Source organism: Pithys albifrons, chromosome 9, assembly GCF_047495875.1.
Source record: "Pithys albifrons albifrons isolate INPA30051 chromosome 9, PitAlb_v1, whole genome shotgun sequence".
NCBI classification, from domain to species: domain Eukaryota; kingdom Metazoa; phylum Chordata; class Aves; order Passeriformes; family Thamnophilidae; genus Pithys; species Pithys albifrons.
Window position 1 is genome coordinate 33,285,289 of NC_092466.1, and position 18,720 is coordinate 33,304,008.

Sequence of the window (18,720 nt, forward strand, 5' to 3'; positions counted from 1 at the left end):
ATTACAGTGAAGACTTCAAATACACTGAAATTCACAGTTCTTTAGAAACTCTGTATTTCACTTCACTGATGCACAGTAACTTATCACACAACACTGCTGTTAATTTTCCCTTCCTAATTGATTCCCTACCATTACCATGCTTTGACTAACACACCACGCTAATCTCAAGAGAGAAGCTGTGATTTATCTCTCCTACTGAACAAACTGTAACATGTCCTTAAACAGTTCACTATCAAATCACAGGACAAGAGCCCAGATCTGTCTGCATTAACAAACCCCTAACAGGATTTTATAGTTTACAGGCAAAGCTAAAAATGCTCAGTGTCTGATCAAACAACTGCTTTGCATCACTTAAACTTTGTTACTTTCTGGTTTATGAAAGAGAAACATGACAAGTATCAAGGTCTTATCCACATCAATTAGTTTAGTTCATTTGCACAGCCTCCTTGTATAGCCATACGAGAGTGTTACTTCAAACTCAAAAATAAACTGCTTTATTGCTCAGTGAATAAGAGAAAAGGTATCAGTTGAAATTTTCCCAAGTTTCCTTTACTTCATTTGATTTCCTCTGTATTTCAGCTTGCCTCAGTTAGTGCTTATGTAATTTCATTCCCTTTCCCCTGTATTTTTAACAATTTCTCAGAGATATTAGTATCCTAAATAATTTTCCAAGCCATTATTAATATTTTATTACATATTTTCAAAAAGCTATTAACATATCCTGCTATGATACGCTGCTGTGGTGCTAAAAATTTCTCTAGATACCAAATTATTTGGTCTCATGACTTTTGTCATCTACCATTTCTCAAGAGCTCCCCTTTTACTCTTATTTTATTGTCATAAAATAATTTCAAGCTAGTGGTACATTAGGATCACCAGAAAGTCCTGTGGCTACTCAAGTTGCTGAAATTTTAACTTTTGAATCTCTCATTATGCAGGTACAAACTTAATTCTACTCCATAATCCACACAGCATTAAGGTTTAGTGACATTTAACATTAAAACAGTACCATTAATCAAAATATTATGTTTTCCTCAGAGAAACACAAGAGAGATGGGCAAGAATGCTATTTCAGTCATAACCCAAATTATTTGAGCATCTTTAAGTCACCATGGACATTAGGAAAACAGAGGAGAGTTTCAGTTCATTAAGGAAATTAACCAGTTTCAGGATTTATGACTATACACATAAAATCACAAAAATTGTCTGCTTAGTATCCAAGTTAATAACTCAGATGTGACGATCACAGCTCCCCTAAGAGTCTAATACCTTTCACCTGCACTATTATGGAAAACACAATCTCATTACTTTTGTTGTGGATTAACTGTGGCCAAATACAAAATTTTAACTGAAGTGAAAGCAATATTTCTGGTTAAAGTCTAATTCCTCAATACCTTCTCTTTTCTAGTCCAACTAAAAATAACACATACAAGCAATGCATCAAACAAGAATCTTACCTGTCCCTTCCAGCCAGAACTGACTAGTCCATCTCAGGTAGATCCTTCCTAAAAGCCTCATCCACACTCCTCACCACTGTAGTTCACAGGGAGCAAGGCTGCAAGACTGGCATGCTGCTTAATTAGCAGCAGGTGGGTAACTACCAAAATGTGGCCATCCTTAAGGACCCAATTTCTTGTAAGGTTTGACTCAGCTCACAAGACAGGCTGGAAATCACACACAGGTGTGCACAATCGTGTCTCTTCCTGCCTTGGCTGTTTGCATTGTTCTCTCTGTCACGGCCCATAGGACTGTCAGAGAACACAATAATTCACAAGGGAATGTTGTATCCTGAGCTGAAGGGACGTTTAGACAGTAAGTAATAGTGGGATGTTGAGTGGTAATCTACACCTGCAAGAGGAGTTTGTGATGATTTCACCCAGAGCTTCCCACCCTAGTACTGGACACCCTTTCCTATAGAATCCTTCTAGAAAACCAAAACTGAGTAAGGGTTCCTTTCACCATGGTACTAATGGAACATGTTTTGAACCTTTAATTATTGCTCACCTACATTACATATTGAATATGATTACATTGTGCACCTTTGTATACACACGAGACAGCTCACAAAAGAAGTTTCCACTTAGAATGGTATTACAACCCACTGCACCACTAAATCAGCAAAAAAGGCTTTGGTGGGTTAAAAAGCTTGTGAATTTTCAGAGTACTTGACACCATATCTATTCTCACATGCTCAAAAATACAGTTCTCTGCCAAGGTCAATTCCACCAGCACACACTCAACAACCTGCAGAAGCTGACCTGGTGTTTCCCACACAGGGACCTTCAGCCAGATCGTGGGATTCACACAATGTCCACTGGGCACTGCCCCACCAGCACAGTGCAAGGAAGATTTGGCTGCCAGAGTCCAGTTGTGTGAGGTTTGTCCACAGCTGAGGTAACCAGCCTGGGCAAGGCACTGACCTCCTGCCCATTTCCAAACATGAACTAATGTGCTCAGCACCAGCTTCAGCAGCACTGGGCAGGATAAATAAGCCTACAGCAACCATGCCAAAAAAATATATTTAAAGTACTTCTTAGGCACTGTGGCACAGACAAGAGCAGATCCATCTATTTACAATGTAATTCAGTTTCTTTAACCACATTTTATTCTCCTAAATACCCAATTTCAATGAGACAAGAGTCTTCCAGAGAAGACCTTCCGTTACTATACAGCTTGAGAATTACTGAAAGCACTAATGTATGCCATGCACTGAGAAACAGATACAGGAAGAGATCTAGTTTACCCTCCTGGATCCTGATCTTCAATAAGTGTTTTCCTGACCTGTTCTGTAAAACCTCTAACAGGGTAACCAGCAGCACAAGTGTTAAATTATTATCTTTTAATATACTACATACCTCAGGATTAGAAAGATTAAGTAGATGGTTGTGACATGTTTCATCAGCTGATCTGGCCATATTTCCTAACAGCAGAAGGAAGTACAAACTGAGGACTCTTGGGTTCAACTCCAGATTCTGGAGAATACTCCAGAGGCTGTTTATCTCCTGGTGCTTCCTTGAGATCAGCTCAGTTGGTTAAAACTTGGTTGTAATAATGCCAAGGTCATGGGTTCAATCCCCTGTGTGGGCCGTTGACTTAAGAGTTGAACTCGATGATCCTTGTGGGTCCCTTCCAACTCAGAATAGTCTGTGTGTGATTCTGCTGGACTTCCCCCTGTTGTGGCCTTTTCATATGTCTCTTATCTAATTATCACCCTGCCCATTCCTCACACCTGTGCAACACATCCCCTCTGTAAAATTAAAGGGATCTTTGAGGATAGCGGGAAGTGAGTTCCCATATTTCACCCTCTGTGCCTACTGCTCTCCAAATACAATGGGATGGTGCTTTTAACCTCAACCCAGAGATGTTTGTTCCAACTGGATTCTGCAGATTCCAACAAAAAATGCAGCATGTTACCTATTAAAACTTTTCTGCATAATTTATAACTGTGCAAAAAATGAGTAAAAGCATCAATTCACTCCTAGTGACAAAAACAGCTAGTCCTTCTCATTTCTAGTGAGTTCTTTTTCTTTGTATGGCAACTGCCCATGGGACAGAACCAGTAACAGCCTCTTGGAACATCCATCTTTCTATGCCTTCCATGAGGAGGAGGCTCAGAGGTGACCTCAGCACTGTCTGGAACTCCCTGAAGGGAAGTTCTGTCCAGGTGGAGGTTGGTCTCTTCTCCCAGGCACTCAGCAATAGGACAAGGGGGCACGATGGGCTCAAGCTCTGCCAGGGGAAATTGAAGTTGGAGAGCAGAAAAAAATTCTTTGCAGAGAGAGTGCTCAGGCATTGGAATGGGCTGCCCAGAGAGGGGGTGGATTCCTCATCCCTGGAGGTTTTTAAACTGTGATTGGCCGTGGCACTGAGTGCCATGATCTGGTAAAGGGACTGGAGTTGGACCAAGGGTTGGACTTGATGATCTCGGAGGGTTTTTCCAACCCAATCCATTCTATGATTCTGAGATTTTCTCCATTCTTTCCTACAGTGAAAATTCACTGTCTATATTGTCTATCATGAGGCAGGAAGACCCTCAGACTGAAGCTGACACCTTCCCTGCACCTGTAGCCACAGAAAACCAAGGAGTCAGGGAAATGATTGCTGCAATCCACTCATGAGACACTATGACTTGTGTGAAGTTTCTATACCATAAAGACTTTGCAACCTGCAACTTGCCTCACTCAAGTACAGAAATAGTTAACGTGCAGAAAAATACAAAAAGCTTAAGCATGAAAGTGAGTGTTGAAATTGTGGAAAATAGAAATATTTCTTGACAAGTAGACAAAAAACAAATGCTACTGAGAATGGTCGGATCTTGAGAAGCAGGAAAGTACACAAGAATCTCTCTGTGGGATAAAATATGGTGTCTAATGCAATAAACCTGTAAAGACTTGAGTATATTTAATATTCAGCCCTAAGCAGTCTCACTGAATTGAATGGTAATCTGTTAACAATATTCAAGATAAACACCAGCACCTGAAATTTCAGGGAAAAGAGAAGAAGCAATGAAAGGAAATGGGGAAAAAACAAGGGCCCCAAGATGAGGTACAAGCAGGGATACAGGCAGGAGCAGAAAGTGAGAATTATAAAACAAGGGAAGGTTTCAAGTGGACTGAGCTGCAACAGCTTACAGTGCCTGGAGGGAGAGCATAGTCCATAAGATTAGGAGCTGTCTTTTTTTATCTTCTCAAACCCTTTGGCTCATCACTGTAATATGAGTAAGAGAATGTAATGCACTTTGGAAATGAATTACAGTTATACAGCTGGTTCTGAACCAATTAGGAAGAAGACTCTCAAAACTCATCTCCCCAAATCATAATTAATGCTACAGTTAATGTTTCTTGCCCAAAGTAAAGGTGTGTATAGATCATGCTGTAGTTTATTGACTGAAATAAAAACACATGAAGCAACAGGGGAGAGAGTGATGCCAAAGGAAGCCATAAGCTTTTTATAAAATCATTTTTTCATTTCAGGAGGAGTTATTTTCTTGTGCAAACAGGCATAAAATTACTACCCAGCGAGCTGCTCCTCATTGATTTCTACTTGGCACAGTTTGCCAGATGCTGTTTGGTCTGAGTGTTGCCTTGACCTCCACTGGTGACGCTGGCCCCTTTCTGCTTTGTGGCGCAGCATTTTCCCAGCAGGGAGGTCCCACCCCTCCAATAGTTCAGTTGCAACTTTTGCTAAAGGCTTAGAGTTCCCCATATGCTGCAGTGCAGGGCACAGCCTGGCTGGAATTAACCCAGCAGTGGCGTCCAGCTCTGTGGCTGGAGCTGGCCCAGAGGAGATTAGAAATGCCCCAAAACTAATTAAATATTTTGTCTCCTGCTGGTAAACAAAAGCGAATAAGGACAAAAATACAAAATGCCTGATTCAACTAGGATCTGTAAGTAGCTTGACAAGAGCAACCCTGAAGTCAGTGATGCATGATTTAAAAGCCCCTAATGGGTCAAAGCTGTTACACAAATGAGACTTCTGTTGATTATCCTTTGCTTTATAAATTTGCAAAACTGTTACATAAACGTACTTACTCTCAGTCTTCAGAGCATTGCACAAGAGCCTTTCTGGGGTAAGAGCCATGCAGCCCAGATATTTAGTTGGAAGCATTCTTAACTTTCCCTTTTACACTAATAAACTACAGAAAATAAACATAATGACCTAAGAAGTGTCAGCATTTTCAGTGACACTTTCAAGGATCTGACCTGTCAAGTGTTGCTTCATAAAATGAATAGAAGAATTCTCTCATTTCATATCTAGTAACACTTTTTAACCATTGTCAGCTAAGTACCTTTTTCAAGGCACTTCTATTTAAATCAATATATATAGAATACATATAGAATATATATAATCAGTTAAATTATTTAAATGCAGAATAATATATATTTAATCAGCTAAATTATTTAAATAATGGATAAAATGCTTTTGATATATATAATTCAGACTTAATGTATTCAGTTGTGTAAATTAAAAATCCACTCTCATGCCATTTTAAATATAGTATGTCCATAAGGGTATACTATATTTTAAAATACACTATTGCAGCCTTAACTTTTTCCTTTTAGAAATGTGCAATAACAATCACCTAAATAATCCATTAATATGTTTGAGAAGGTTAAGTGAAGAAATGTCCTACAAAATTCCTGTTATGAATCACAGAATCATAGAATCGATTGGGTTGGAAAACACCTCCGAGATCATCAAGTCCAACCCTTGGATGAAAGAAAACAAGAATTCTAATTTGATGTTCTGTATACCAATTTCCTATACATGCTTATGTTGCCATAATCCTGCTGCAGTTAATGGGACTAATCCAGTGCCCAAAGATAAAAAAAGCTGTTTGGTGGTTCAGGCCCTCAGTGCAAAATGCTGCTAGAGTGAACTAGAAAGTGACCTGTTAATGAAAGCAGAGGATTCACCTCTTCTGGGTTCAGTCTTTGTATTTTCCATAAGCCTGTTTTTACTTGCTTTTTAAAGAAATCTTCACAGTAAGGTTACCTTTATTTGCTGAAATCTGAAGCGTAGCAAAAAACGGCAAGGATCAAATATATAAGGAAAAGGAAACCTTAAAACCAGTTGATAGATATGCATATATATAAACACAAAATATATAATCTCACTTCATTTCTATAGTATTTTACCATTAGATTTTTACTTTATAATTTATTTTACCATTAGATTTTTGCTTTATAATTTAACTGTTAATGCAAATTAAGAAATCCTCTCTGAGTTTAAGGAGAAGCTCCCACTGACGTTGCAATTAATGCTGCCCAAATTACCCAGGAGCCTGGCAGCTCTCTGGCCTCACCCTGCCCAGCCAGCTGAGTGCCCATGCCCACACTCACAGCCCACAGCTGCTCCTTTGTCCGAGTGGACAGCAGGACGCCACAAAGGTCCCTCCATCAAAAGAAAGGCAATTCTACAAGATTAAGATGTTCCAGTCAGGCACATGGTAACATTTGATGTTTTGGGTTTGCAGATCCCCCAAGTGTCCCATTTCCAAACAAGAATGAATTGGATGTGACGGGTGTATTCTAAAAGCTATTAGTAAAGCCAGTTGTGAATAAAGAAACACTTAATGTCATGATTGCTAATATGTAATGCTGGGTTTAGAATGCACAAAGGACAAGGTTTCCCATTAGTTCTGTGAGAATGAAATGGGATGAGCCACGACTAGAAGAGCAAACATCTCATTTTACCCAATCTATATGGCAAAAGGACTGAATATTTTATATCAAAAACCTATTATTTGGACTTTTGTCTCCCATGAAGCCAGTTGTTTCTTTAAATTCCTTATTTTTTCAGGATTTCATTTCTCAAATATCATCATTCTATTGGATTTTTACAGAGTTTTTTTTTTTTCAGTTATACAAACTCAAGGATGGGAAAGTTTTCTCAGACTTAATTATTATCATAGTGGAAAATTTAAAGGAAGAGCTTTAATAATTTTTACAGAAATATATCCAGCCACTTCTGTTAAACAGTTTTCCTCATTTCCACACAAAATAAATGCCACAATCATCCTTATTTAATTGCATACACAGTGGTTTGTGTCATCAGCTACTCCTGGACTTTAATTCCTAATGCAAAAAATGCAGAGAGGCAGCTCTATTTCTGTTGCAGTTTTCTTATTCACAAACAACTGAGAAACAAAAAGGTGTTTTTTCCCTTAAATCTTTATAAAAGTGTCTGAGCACAGCACTAATGATATTTATGTAATTCAGGCTCTCTGAAAAATATGTAGTGAATAAAGGTGCTATCAGTTTAAAGAACTAGGGATGTTTTTTCAGTCAAGCACCAGGAAAACTTCCTGTCCAAGTCCTGCAGCATCAAAACCAAAGTTTTACAGCCATGTAATGGGGACATGGAGTATATTTTCAACTGAAAATTCCTAGATATTTTACCAAGGAATACGATAGATTTTTGCACATGCTTACATTTTTATATGAAATCTGGATGTTGTTCTACTTACCTAAATCACAAGGTCTGGGCACGGGTTGCTTTGTGGAATGTTCTATCTACAGCACATGTTGAGGCCCCCAGATTAGATGATGGCCTTACACATTTCCATCAATGAAATCCAGAAAACACTACCAAAATACCTAATAATTCAAGACAGTGACCCTGCAAGAGTCTGAAACTGCGAAGAATTCTGGCAAACTGCACACAGATTCATTTCCTCTCTGAATCTTTAGCAAAAGCACGTATCTTCTTTGAGTTTACTGCATCTAAGGCATTCAGAGAATAACAAGGCTGTAAAATGAAGAGGAAACAAACCCAAATATTTTATTGGCATCACTGAAGTTCAAAATGTACAACTATAACACTGTCATCCTCTGAAGCATCAGTGACAAAATAGGAACATTTATGACTGGACTGGGAACACCAACTTGTCTCAATTTTTTTCAGCAAGACTGTTTCCTAGAAAGAGTGTTAATATTTTCTCCCAGAAAGCAAAAGGGTCTCAATGCATTGCACAAGGCCTTTGCACGGGTACAACTGGAAGAAGCAAGTAAGGAAATTTCTTCTAATTAAGACCAACTTAATCAGTCTCAGGTCTCAGTAAGAGTGTAAGATGCCTGCAAACAGCTGAGGAGGGAAAACAAACCTACAGGACTTGTGGTCTCTCCTACTTTTCCTTGGTGACAGGAAAGGCTAATAGAAGTGATGAGTTCATATTGTGCTGCTCTAAGGATCAAGATCCCTCTTTGTTTTTGTCCATCCCCAAATCCTAGGGCATTGCACAACTGAATCCACACTCCCAGCTGGCAGGGAATGGAGCAAAGATTGTACCTGCTGCAGTACAATTCCCTTGGGAGCTCTTCCTGGAACTGACTGTACCACCTTTCAGTCAGGGCTTGCTAAGACAATGGAATGCTTTGTTAAGAACTTCCAAAATGAAACAGAAGCACCAATTAATCGGTATTCTGACTGGAACTAATGCAAAGGTGTCTTGTAGTACCTTGGGATACAGTGTGTTCTGCTTCGGAGCGAACCAATCAGGCAAAGATTGATGAAGGGGTGGTGAGGTCAGGTCTGCAAATACAGAACCATCTGCAGAGTCTCCTGGGTTGGTACCTGCAACAAAGTAATTTACCGGAGCAGGTGTTTCCTTTTAATATACATTTTTTTTTCTGCTGAAATTGTAACTTTATTGAGAAAGTGCCTTGCAGTTTGTTATTAAGAGAGTACTTTTTTGCAATTAACAATTAACTGCTGAAGGGTTTCTGAACATTGTAATACCCATACTCGTTCAAAATACAGGTAAGGAAAGAGGCTGTGATGTTAAATATCTAAGTCAGACACATCTTCAGAAAGCTGCTACACACAAACGTAATCAAGTCCAAAAGGCTGTTTTCAAAACAGAATTATTTTGTTCAGAAAAGGGGCCATTTATTCCTGAATAAGGGTGACTGAAATTAGTCATTAAGATCATAATTTATTTCTGTTTACAGTCATAAATAATTATGAAAAAGGAGGCTTCCTGAAACAAAAGAAAAATTCAGGAAGTCCAGCTGGCATTTCCCACCTGAACTGAGCTTTGTGGGATTCATTCTCTGCTGAGTCCCCTCTGGTTTGGATGCAAAGCACAGAAAAAAGCCAGTAGATAATATATTTGAATTCAAACTCTGGTTCCTGGCATGGCTGCACCCCACACTCTGCTCCAGCTCTACTATAACCTACATATACTTTTCTCTGGCCCAACATTGCTTGACTCAACTCCCAAATCATAAGAACTATCTGTGCATCATGAACTTCCACAGGTGGCAAACACTGAGGGTGTGAATCACAGCATTAATACCCAGGGAATGTCCTTCTTTGCCCACCACTGAGGCAGAAACACAAATGAAAGTGAATCTCTCGCTAAATAAACCAAGGAAGGTAGAAATGTTTATTTTTTCATATTCTACTTTAGATGTTAAATTTAAATTGAGATCAGCTCAGTTGGTTAAAACTTGGCTGTAATAATGCCAAGGTCGTGGGTTCAATCCCCTCTGTGGACCATTGACTTAAGAGCTGGACTCAATGATTCTTGTGGGTCCCTTCCAACTCAGAATAGTCTGGGATTCTGTGATATATTAATTAATTAAATGTCTTAGCCTAAAACCAACTTGTAAAAAAACAAAAACACACACTTCTGACCATCTGGTCATACACTGAGTTTTGTTATTTCACTTTCCTATTCTCTTGAATTCTTTCAATTATTGTTTGTGGTAAACTTTAAGAAATAAAAGGACAGTGACTCAGCACCTGAGAAAAATCCCTTGTTTAAGTCTGGTAATTAAAGACAGAATTACTCCTCTGGGGGGAAAAAGACGTCAGAATCAAAGAGCTTAATTGGCAGATTTTTCAGTTTTCAATTGAATTAGTTTAATTTTTACCTGATCAGGCATCACCCTTAATTCTAATTTAGGTTTTTGATTTTCTTACTGCTGGGAAGGTTCCCTCTGTTCCCGCCGTGTTTCTCTGTCGCTCTCATGAATACAACTCTGATGAGACAAAGAAATCTTCCCTTTCCCAGAAATAACTGCCTCATCTGTTGCTAATTCCCCTTCCCATCCCTTATGGAACACATGGCTCCTTTCTGTGACCTCTTGCTGTGTGCACACTCATGAAATCTTTTATTTCCTCTTGTAGAATTTCCCAAATTTAGCAACAACTTATTAATGTATGTTTTCTATTATCATCTACATAATTTAAAAGAAATACAAAGTATTTTCATGAAGCCTTTAGGCAAATCTGCTAAATGGCTTCTTGGATTAAAAAATGTCTTCTCATTTTATTTTCATCCCATTTAGGTCTACATTCATTTCCATAGTGACAAAGTTGTGTATTTTCTGCTGCTCAATATTCCTATTTTCCCTGGTTCCTCATGGCTCTGTACTTTCCTCTTGGTTCAACACATCTCTATGCCATAAGTCTTAATTAAGAGAGCAGCACAAAACAGTTCTGCAAATCTGCATAGAACCACCAAACAAATTCTTTCCATAAAAATATGAAATGAGTCCAAACAAATTCTAAATAATCTTATTTGAAGTTTTCACAACCTATTTTAGCACTGAGAAAGACAGACAGAATTTAGCACAATTAACTTCCTTTGCTGTTGACTGAAAATGTGCAACATATTAAAGGAAGTTGTAGTGAATAATTAGGATCACCAGGTCAACTACACAGTATTTCATGAGAATAAAGTTGCTACTCAGAAAATGAGTACTCTTTTTCTTGCCACTCTCAGCAGCCTTCCTTGTTTTGCATATGGTTGCATGTTTAATTAGCAATCTTTCTGTAAGTGTCTGCAATTAGACAATGATGATTAATAAAATAACTCCTTTAAAGCTCCATTTAGGCAGCAGAACTGCACAATAAGGTATAATTAATTCATCATTAATAAATCATGGCTGATTAATTAATCTGTTGATTACAAACACATTAGTGTATAGCCTCCCACCTGAGCTCTGGTGATTTTTCTATCCTGAAAAGAAAGAGAGACAAAGTAGTAGTAGACTATAAAAAAATGCTTTAAGCAGCAAAGATATTGGTTTAGTCAGGAAATTTAGATAATAAGTATCTTTAAAATTTATGAGCCCTGTTCATTATTAGTCCTCTTCAGTAAAAAAAATAATTGCACTGTCTGTTTGTTAAATGTGGGTGGGTGAACAATAATTGGTTCTTTAGCTCATTTACATTCTTAAGGAGTGTAACTTTTTTCCAAAGCCCCTCAGATTATGGGCCAGAATGGAGACTTTTATTTCAAATGAACTCTAATATTCTCACACTGTTACTTGCCTACAACTGCTCACACTTAAGTAAGTAATAAGTTATGATAAAACTCAAAATAAATGGAAAAAAGGGACTTGGCACAACTAAGTCCCGCCTCATTTATATAGGGCTGACATCCAGCTCTTCCCATAGGATGGAAGTGTCCTTGAGCTCAAAATGCTTCACTCTGAAATACTACAAAGAGAGAGAACTAAAGCAAAGCTTAGGACAGAGGTGATTCGAAAGGGAAAACAGAGTTTTATAGCTGGAGAAACTGGAACAGTTCACTGTTCCTAACAAACCCAAAGAAGGCCAAGTCGTGGTGCCAAAATCTGAAGCAGCATTGCAGGGAGAAGGTTACAGAAGGAACTCTCAGTACAGGAGCAAATCTCCACTCTTTGCAAAGGAACTGGCCTTGCTGCAAGGAGTAAAGTTTCCTTTCACAGTTTGATCAGATCCATGTGCATCTCTATGTCAATCTCTGAAATCTTTCTGCTCTCATTAAAGGTATTCACTTAAACAGCACTAGTATGAACAACTGCAACACCATTCCCCTTTGAAAAACACTGTTCACAGAAAAAGAGAATACCAAGGCACAGTTTTTAACCATTTATATTTTTTCACATTTCAGGTAAATTAATGAACATGATCATTATTTCAAAATAAAGCAGAGAAAATACTTTCTCTTGAAGAAATGAAGTCAGATTTCAGGGAAAATTCTGAATATGGAAGAAGATTGATTATTTATCAAGGACAGATGTTTACAGAACAATCCAGGCACCAGCAGCAGCTTTTAACATGGAACTGGGAAATGAAGGAAAGAATCAGTTAATGGCAGAAAAACAAGACACCTGTCCTTGAACATTTTCTGAGGTCAGTGCACATACAAAGGGCCACATGACAGTGAAGAAAACAATCCCAAGGATCATCTTGAAGATCCAAAGTATTTTCAAGCCATTTTTAGAAATGGACAATAAGTAATCAAAGACTTGTGGGAACAGGGGGGATTCACTGCCCAGAGCTGAGGGAAAATCAGCAGCACACAAAGGTGTGGGTGATGAGTGCCAATCTCTTCACAAGGTCAGGTGTCCTTGGAACACCACAGCAGTTTGCCCTGCAATGTCAACCCTCCCGTCACTGCGCAGGGACATCCTCAGCTCTCCTCCCCGGCGAGAACACTGAAAGGCTGAATGGAAACGAGAAGCCACAGTTAGAAACTACTCTGCACCACAAGGTGTTCTAAAGTCCTTGAAAACTCTGGGAAATGGGGCTTCTGCCTTCAGAAAGCAACCATTGCACCAGGGACACCTCACACCAATTGTCTTTACAGACGAGCATTAGCTCAGGGTGTATTTCCAACCAGGACTTGCTCAATGAGTCTGACAAAACTGCTCCTTAACACCAGCACTGAAGGCAGTTTCTGTGCTGCAGCCGACCAGGCTCCCTTTGTGGATCTAAGAGGCCCTGAGTTCTCCCTCCAAGGGATACAGTTTCTGGAGGTCAGAAGAAAGAACACCAAGCATTGTCTCCAGGAGAATGAAGAACCATTGACTGGCACTGAACATCTGAAGCTGAGACTGCACTCACAGAATGAATGAGGCTGAGGGGTAAAGAAGCTACACAGGTAGTGGAAAAGGTCTACACAAAAACAGATGCTGCTTCAGCTGTCACAAAGTGACATCAACTTCCTCCAAAGACAGGAACAGATACTGATTTATAGAATCCTGAATATATCATTTAATACAATTGCATAAACTTGAAGTAGAAACAGCATTGTAAATTAATTACAGAACTGAGTTTTTGCCTGAACTGTTCAGCCATACACAGCTGGGATGACAATGTTCATGTCACATGGGGAGTTGGTAGATGGTTTCCTCAGTTCCATTTCAGTTCCGATGGGCTTCAGGAAATGCTTGTTTCAGGTCGTGTTGCTTTGTAAAAGGCTGTCAATGGATGAAGAGGCAGTCCATGTTCAGGCTTCTTGCCCAGGGAATTCCCATACAGCAAAAGCCCAAGGGCACCTTTTTCCTCTCAACCACACAATTTATACATTGGTACTGGTTGCATTCAGACCCTGCAGAGCTCAGGCTCTCTGACAGATGGCAGAAATGCTGGATGCTTGCCAAAGTGGAAGAAAAACAAAAATAACCCCCAAAACAAGGGTTAGCCAGAATTATCTGAAAGTAACACTTGACCTATTCCTCTCTCACTGCAGCACTGACATTCCACACCAAGCAGGCCTGCATGGCATGTTCCTACAGCCAGAGGATGTCATTGAACAGCAGTGCCTCTGCAGACATTCAGCCATCTCTGAGGTGCACTCACCTTTCAGCTCACAGAGTCACTGCACAGCCATTCCATGTCTGTATTTACCAGAGGTACTTCACACTATATGTACATATTATTCATCTTTTCTATACAAACAGGTGTGTCCAATTGCAGAAAGAACATAAAGCAGTTAAATTCACAGTGCCCTGAATTCCTCTGTGATTAACCTGACACCTGGGAAAGGTTGGGAGTGGGGACAAGGGCTATGAAATGGAGTGTGCTGATCCCACAGCATCACACCCCCTGCACTCCCACATCAGCCAGTGCCCCTGGACTGAGAGGATTCTGTTGGTGGGAGGAGCTCCTTACCTGCCTAAATGTAGCTGAACTTAAGGACTAATGGAGTGTCTCCATGATGTCATCATACCTGTTCCCAATACCCAAAATATAAACCAGAAAGACCAGGCAGTAACACAAAATTCAGTCTACACACATACACAACATCATCTGAGTCTCACCAAGCTTCAGTTACCATGAAAGGTCAGGAGAAATAAAATCCAAAAGCCAAGACCAAAAACTAACTCCCCAAACTGACACTTCAGACTCCCTGTGGACAGGATGTGCCACAGTGGTGGGTAGGAAAGAAAGCCAATGATCAGAGATCACCTCACATGCAAAATATTACAGAATACTCTACTCACACTGAGAAAATGGACAGGCAGTTATTGCTGCAGTTTGGATTGTAGTGATAATACAACCTTATCTTTTCTACTGAGAAGATTGAGATAAATAGGCAACTTTGCAATGAAACAGTGTCTCTTACCAAGCATTTCCTTCTTCCCCAGTTTCTCTGACCAGTAGCTGCTTAAAACAGCATGGGCAGATCCTTAAAAGAAATGGGAAAACAAAATACAGAAATAAATTATAATCACTTTATAGAGAAAGAACAGGCAAAATGTAAATGTGATAAATCAAGAACCACATGCATTCAGGGTAAAAAAGAGTTTGCACAGCAGACAGAACTGAAAGCTTTATAACTTCCATTATTTACAATAAAGCAGTGTTACTTCCTCATCCTCTGGCTTCAATGGAAATTGTGCTCAGGTGTGGCTTCAACATAAGCCACAACTGGTAGGAGTAACAAATAGTACTAGTTAGGATGACGTCTCAGATTCATGGCTAGAAATGCTCCTTCAGCCTACACTGGCAGCTGGGGCAAAGACACTGCTGAAAACCCCACTCTGAAGGAACCACAAATAGCAGGGCTCAAGGACACCAGGCCATGTGACATTACTGAGAAATTGTCAAAAAAGAAAGAGAACACAAAGCCATAACACTGTCAAAAGTACACTTGGGCAATACCATAAACACATTTCTTTCCATAAAGGAAAGGACACTTTAAGATGAAAGAAGAGCAACAGTGAGATACAATAAGCCTAAAACAACCTCAGCCATTTAGGAAACTTCCAGCTTTTCCCACTTATCAAAACTAGTCTCCCAAGATACTCTGTCCCCAGCTGTCTCACAGACACAGGACTGAAAGGTTAAGAAAAAACTGAAATACATGGCTTATAATTCTTTGTAAACTTTCTGCTAAGACTGCCAAATAACCAGCATCATTCCAAAAAAAATAAAGTTTTCTCCTTACTGAGCAAAACATGCCATGATCACGTTGGACCAAGTTCTCACCTGACTAATAATTAACCTGTCATGAAGTGGTACCTGAGCAAACAACATCCTTGTGCAGCAATCACAGCACACCCACTGAGTGGGACATCAAAAGAACAGGCAGGGAACCAGAATGGCTGCCCCTAAATTACAACAAGCTCAGTTCACAGGAATCACGGGCCTGAGAACATTGACAGCAAGTGACAGGAAAGTGGAGAACACCTCAGCTAAAATGCAAAGGAAAAACCATAAAACAAAGACCAAGAGAAGTGGGTATGAATTTCTACTGCCAAACTCATCCAATACTGAACCAGTGTCTAATTTTGCTCTAACTGGAAGATTTCAGGGAAAAGATCTGAAAAAGACACAGGAATGTTGGGACTAATGACAGCAAGAAGCTGATTTGATTTCTTTCTGCCTATGTTGGCATCAGTCAAGAAAATTTACACTTTAATGAGCACACTCTGCTATCCACATAAAACAGTAATTTATAAGAGATTCCAAAGTACAAAAACAGGTCTGTGAAGTTTAGTAAGAACCTTCTAATTGAACTGAAACAAATGTAAGACTTGCATACCAGTAACAGGATCTTCTAAAATTCCATTCCAAGGTGCAAAATATCTGGAGTAAAAATCATGGCCTTTTCCACTGGAACTTCCCTTAAGGGTGAGGATGAGTCCTTTCACTTTTCCCGTCTTCTCAGCTGACAAAAAGCCTTGGGCATTCACGTTCAGTTCTTCCAACACAGACCTTCAATATAATTATAGAATTTTAATACCCCATATACTACATCAATGTAAGCACTAAAAAACTACCCCAAAAATATAGAATCATTTTCTCTACAATTCACAAACAGCCTTAAAACATTAGAGGAGACCACATTCCTAGCACTGTCCTCCAAGGGTTATTTGACAGAAATCACCCCAAAGAAAACACACTCTGTCTGAGTGAGCAGAGAAAAAAGCTCAAGCCATGCCCTTCCTATCCACTTCTGAAAACCGAGCCTACAGGAATATTAGCTACAAGAAAAAAAATCACACTTGTGTTTCACCATTTTAATCCTTGAAAGAAATATTTCCTCACTACAGAACGCACACAGTAAGTGCTCCACCTCCTTTCAGAGCGAGCCAGTAACTCCACTCAGGTCTCCATGGCATTCTAATGCAGTCTGTACCGTGTGATACCCCCTAGCAAAGTAAACTCTAAAAGAGTAAAACTAGTAAATACTCACTTGAGGATGTTTCTATCTCCCTGCTACCCCAGTCTCTAAACATTAGTTAGGCCAAACTTCAACTTTGTAACAACAGTAACTTGGTCTGATTCAACAAGTTGTGCTTCCACAATACGTATCTAAATCAGACTTGAATTATCAAGGACATTCAGATCTCTGAGATTAACAAATGCCTTGGAATAGTTTGAATTGGAAGTTCCTCGAGGAATCCCTGGCATTCTGTCAATGGGTTCTGAACCAACACAGCACTCCCAACTTCCTGCTGAATTACTGGGGCATTTCAGACTCAGAGGGATGGGGAAAATACAACATTACTAAAACTGGTTAATACCCCTCCTTTTCTGGAAGGCAGGTTTCAGATTGAACTTATTCAGCTTTGCAGGTTCAATAAGCTCACATTAGAAGATAAAATAACTATTTCACACAGAAATTACAAGTAGTTAATCTCCACCTGATTTAAAACTAGATAGAAGAGCTTTGTATGGGAAGAACAGAGATTAAACAAGCCCACTCAATTTTATTTCTTTTTTAAAAATTAAAAGTGCAGAAAGTATAAGGCACCTTCTGTAAGTATCACTAAGACGGACCAATAATTTCTTTGTGTCGGGAGAATAACGGACATCTTGAACAATCAAGTCACCAACGGCTGCCTGTGGGAAATGTAAAGCAAAGAAAAACATCACCTCTTGAACATGAAATGCTGTTTCCTTAACATCTTGTAGAACACACTCCCTGCAAGAACAGGCCTTGTGCAGGACCCTCATGCAACCCCCAAGTACACAAACAACACAGGCAAATGCACCAAGTGCGTGGATGGACACGGGGGCTGTTCAGAGCTCCCTGCACCTCACCCTGGAAGGAACTCCAGGACCCCCAGGAGGGCAAGGACACCACACTGCCCTCACACTGCACACAAAAGGCTGCAAAGGCCACTGCAGGAAATGCTGACACTCCCACCAATGGTAGGGCACACACAGGTCCCACTGTACCATCAGGCAGAATTCCATGCCCTGACCCACTGGGTCACCACTCACACCTTTGTTCAGGGGTTCAACTTCAGCTGCACTTCAAGCACTGCCATCTTGCCATTTTTCAAACATTTAAATATATAAAAATAAGTAGAGCTACTATAAATGCTCTTCTAAGACAACATACAGGTTCCTTTGTTACCTTTATTAATTCTCCTACTTCTTCAAGTACCTGAAGAAAACAAAAAACACACTGTAAAATACACAACATACATGTATGTACCTCTGCAACTACAGACAGACACACACACTTACACACACAGACAGACACCAACACGTGCTTTCCTTGAAAGCCCATCACAAATAAAACCTTCACTGACCTGGGGGGAGGTGCTGTAAAGTGGCAAGTCCAGCACAATATGATCTTTCGCTTTCCTGGCCTTCAATTCCCCACTCAGGGTCACAAATGTGAGAACTGGATTTGTATTTTCTAGAGAGAGAGCATTGCAACATCATCAAACTGGCTCAGGATATTCACAAAATGCAGTTAAGCAGCTCAAAAAGAACTACTCGAAGTCTGTATTCTGAGGCAAAACTCCCAACTGACTCAGCAAATCATTCCCTGAGGCTCAGGAACACTGCAATTGGCAGGGAATCTCTCCTGCACATGCCCACAATGAACAGCATTCCCTTCTACCACAAAGAGCAACATTCCCTCTTCAGCAAATCCCACTGCACCTCTCCCAGTTGGCATTTGCACAGCGAGCCCTTTCCGTAAACCACAGTAACAGCAGGGCCCTGGAATCCAAGTGCAGGATCACACCACAG

General features: G+C 39.8%; 1 protein-coding gene across 5 annotated transcripts in view; it reads right to left on the reverse strand.

Moving 5' to 3' along the window:
• LOC139675552 (phenazine biosynthesis-like domain-containing protein) overlaps positions 1 to 18,720 on the reverse strand; it is a 91,294-nt gene that overhangs the window by 69,495 nt on the left and 3,079 nt on the right. For 3 of the 5 annotated variants that reach the window (XR_011698501.1, XM_071563368.1, XM_071563366.1), the window contains exons 4-8: positions 18,273 to 18,382; positions 18,095 to 18,124; positions 17,486 to 17,574; positions 16,271 to 16,443; positions 14,849 to 14,911 (exon numbers count right to left, since the gene is read on the reverse strand). Coding sequence is in view for 4 of the 5 variants with exons in the window: in XM_071563368.1 (XP_071419469.1) it covers positions 14,849 to 14,911; positions 16,271 to 16,443; positions 17,486 to 17,574; positions 18,095 to 18,124; positions 18,273 to 18,382 (465 nt within the window). In the remaining variant the exon portion in view is untranslated. The other 2 variants (XM_071563365.1, XM_071563367.1) reach the window with 2 other exon arrangements.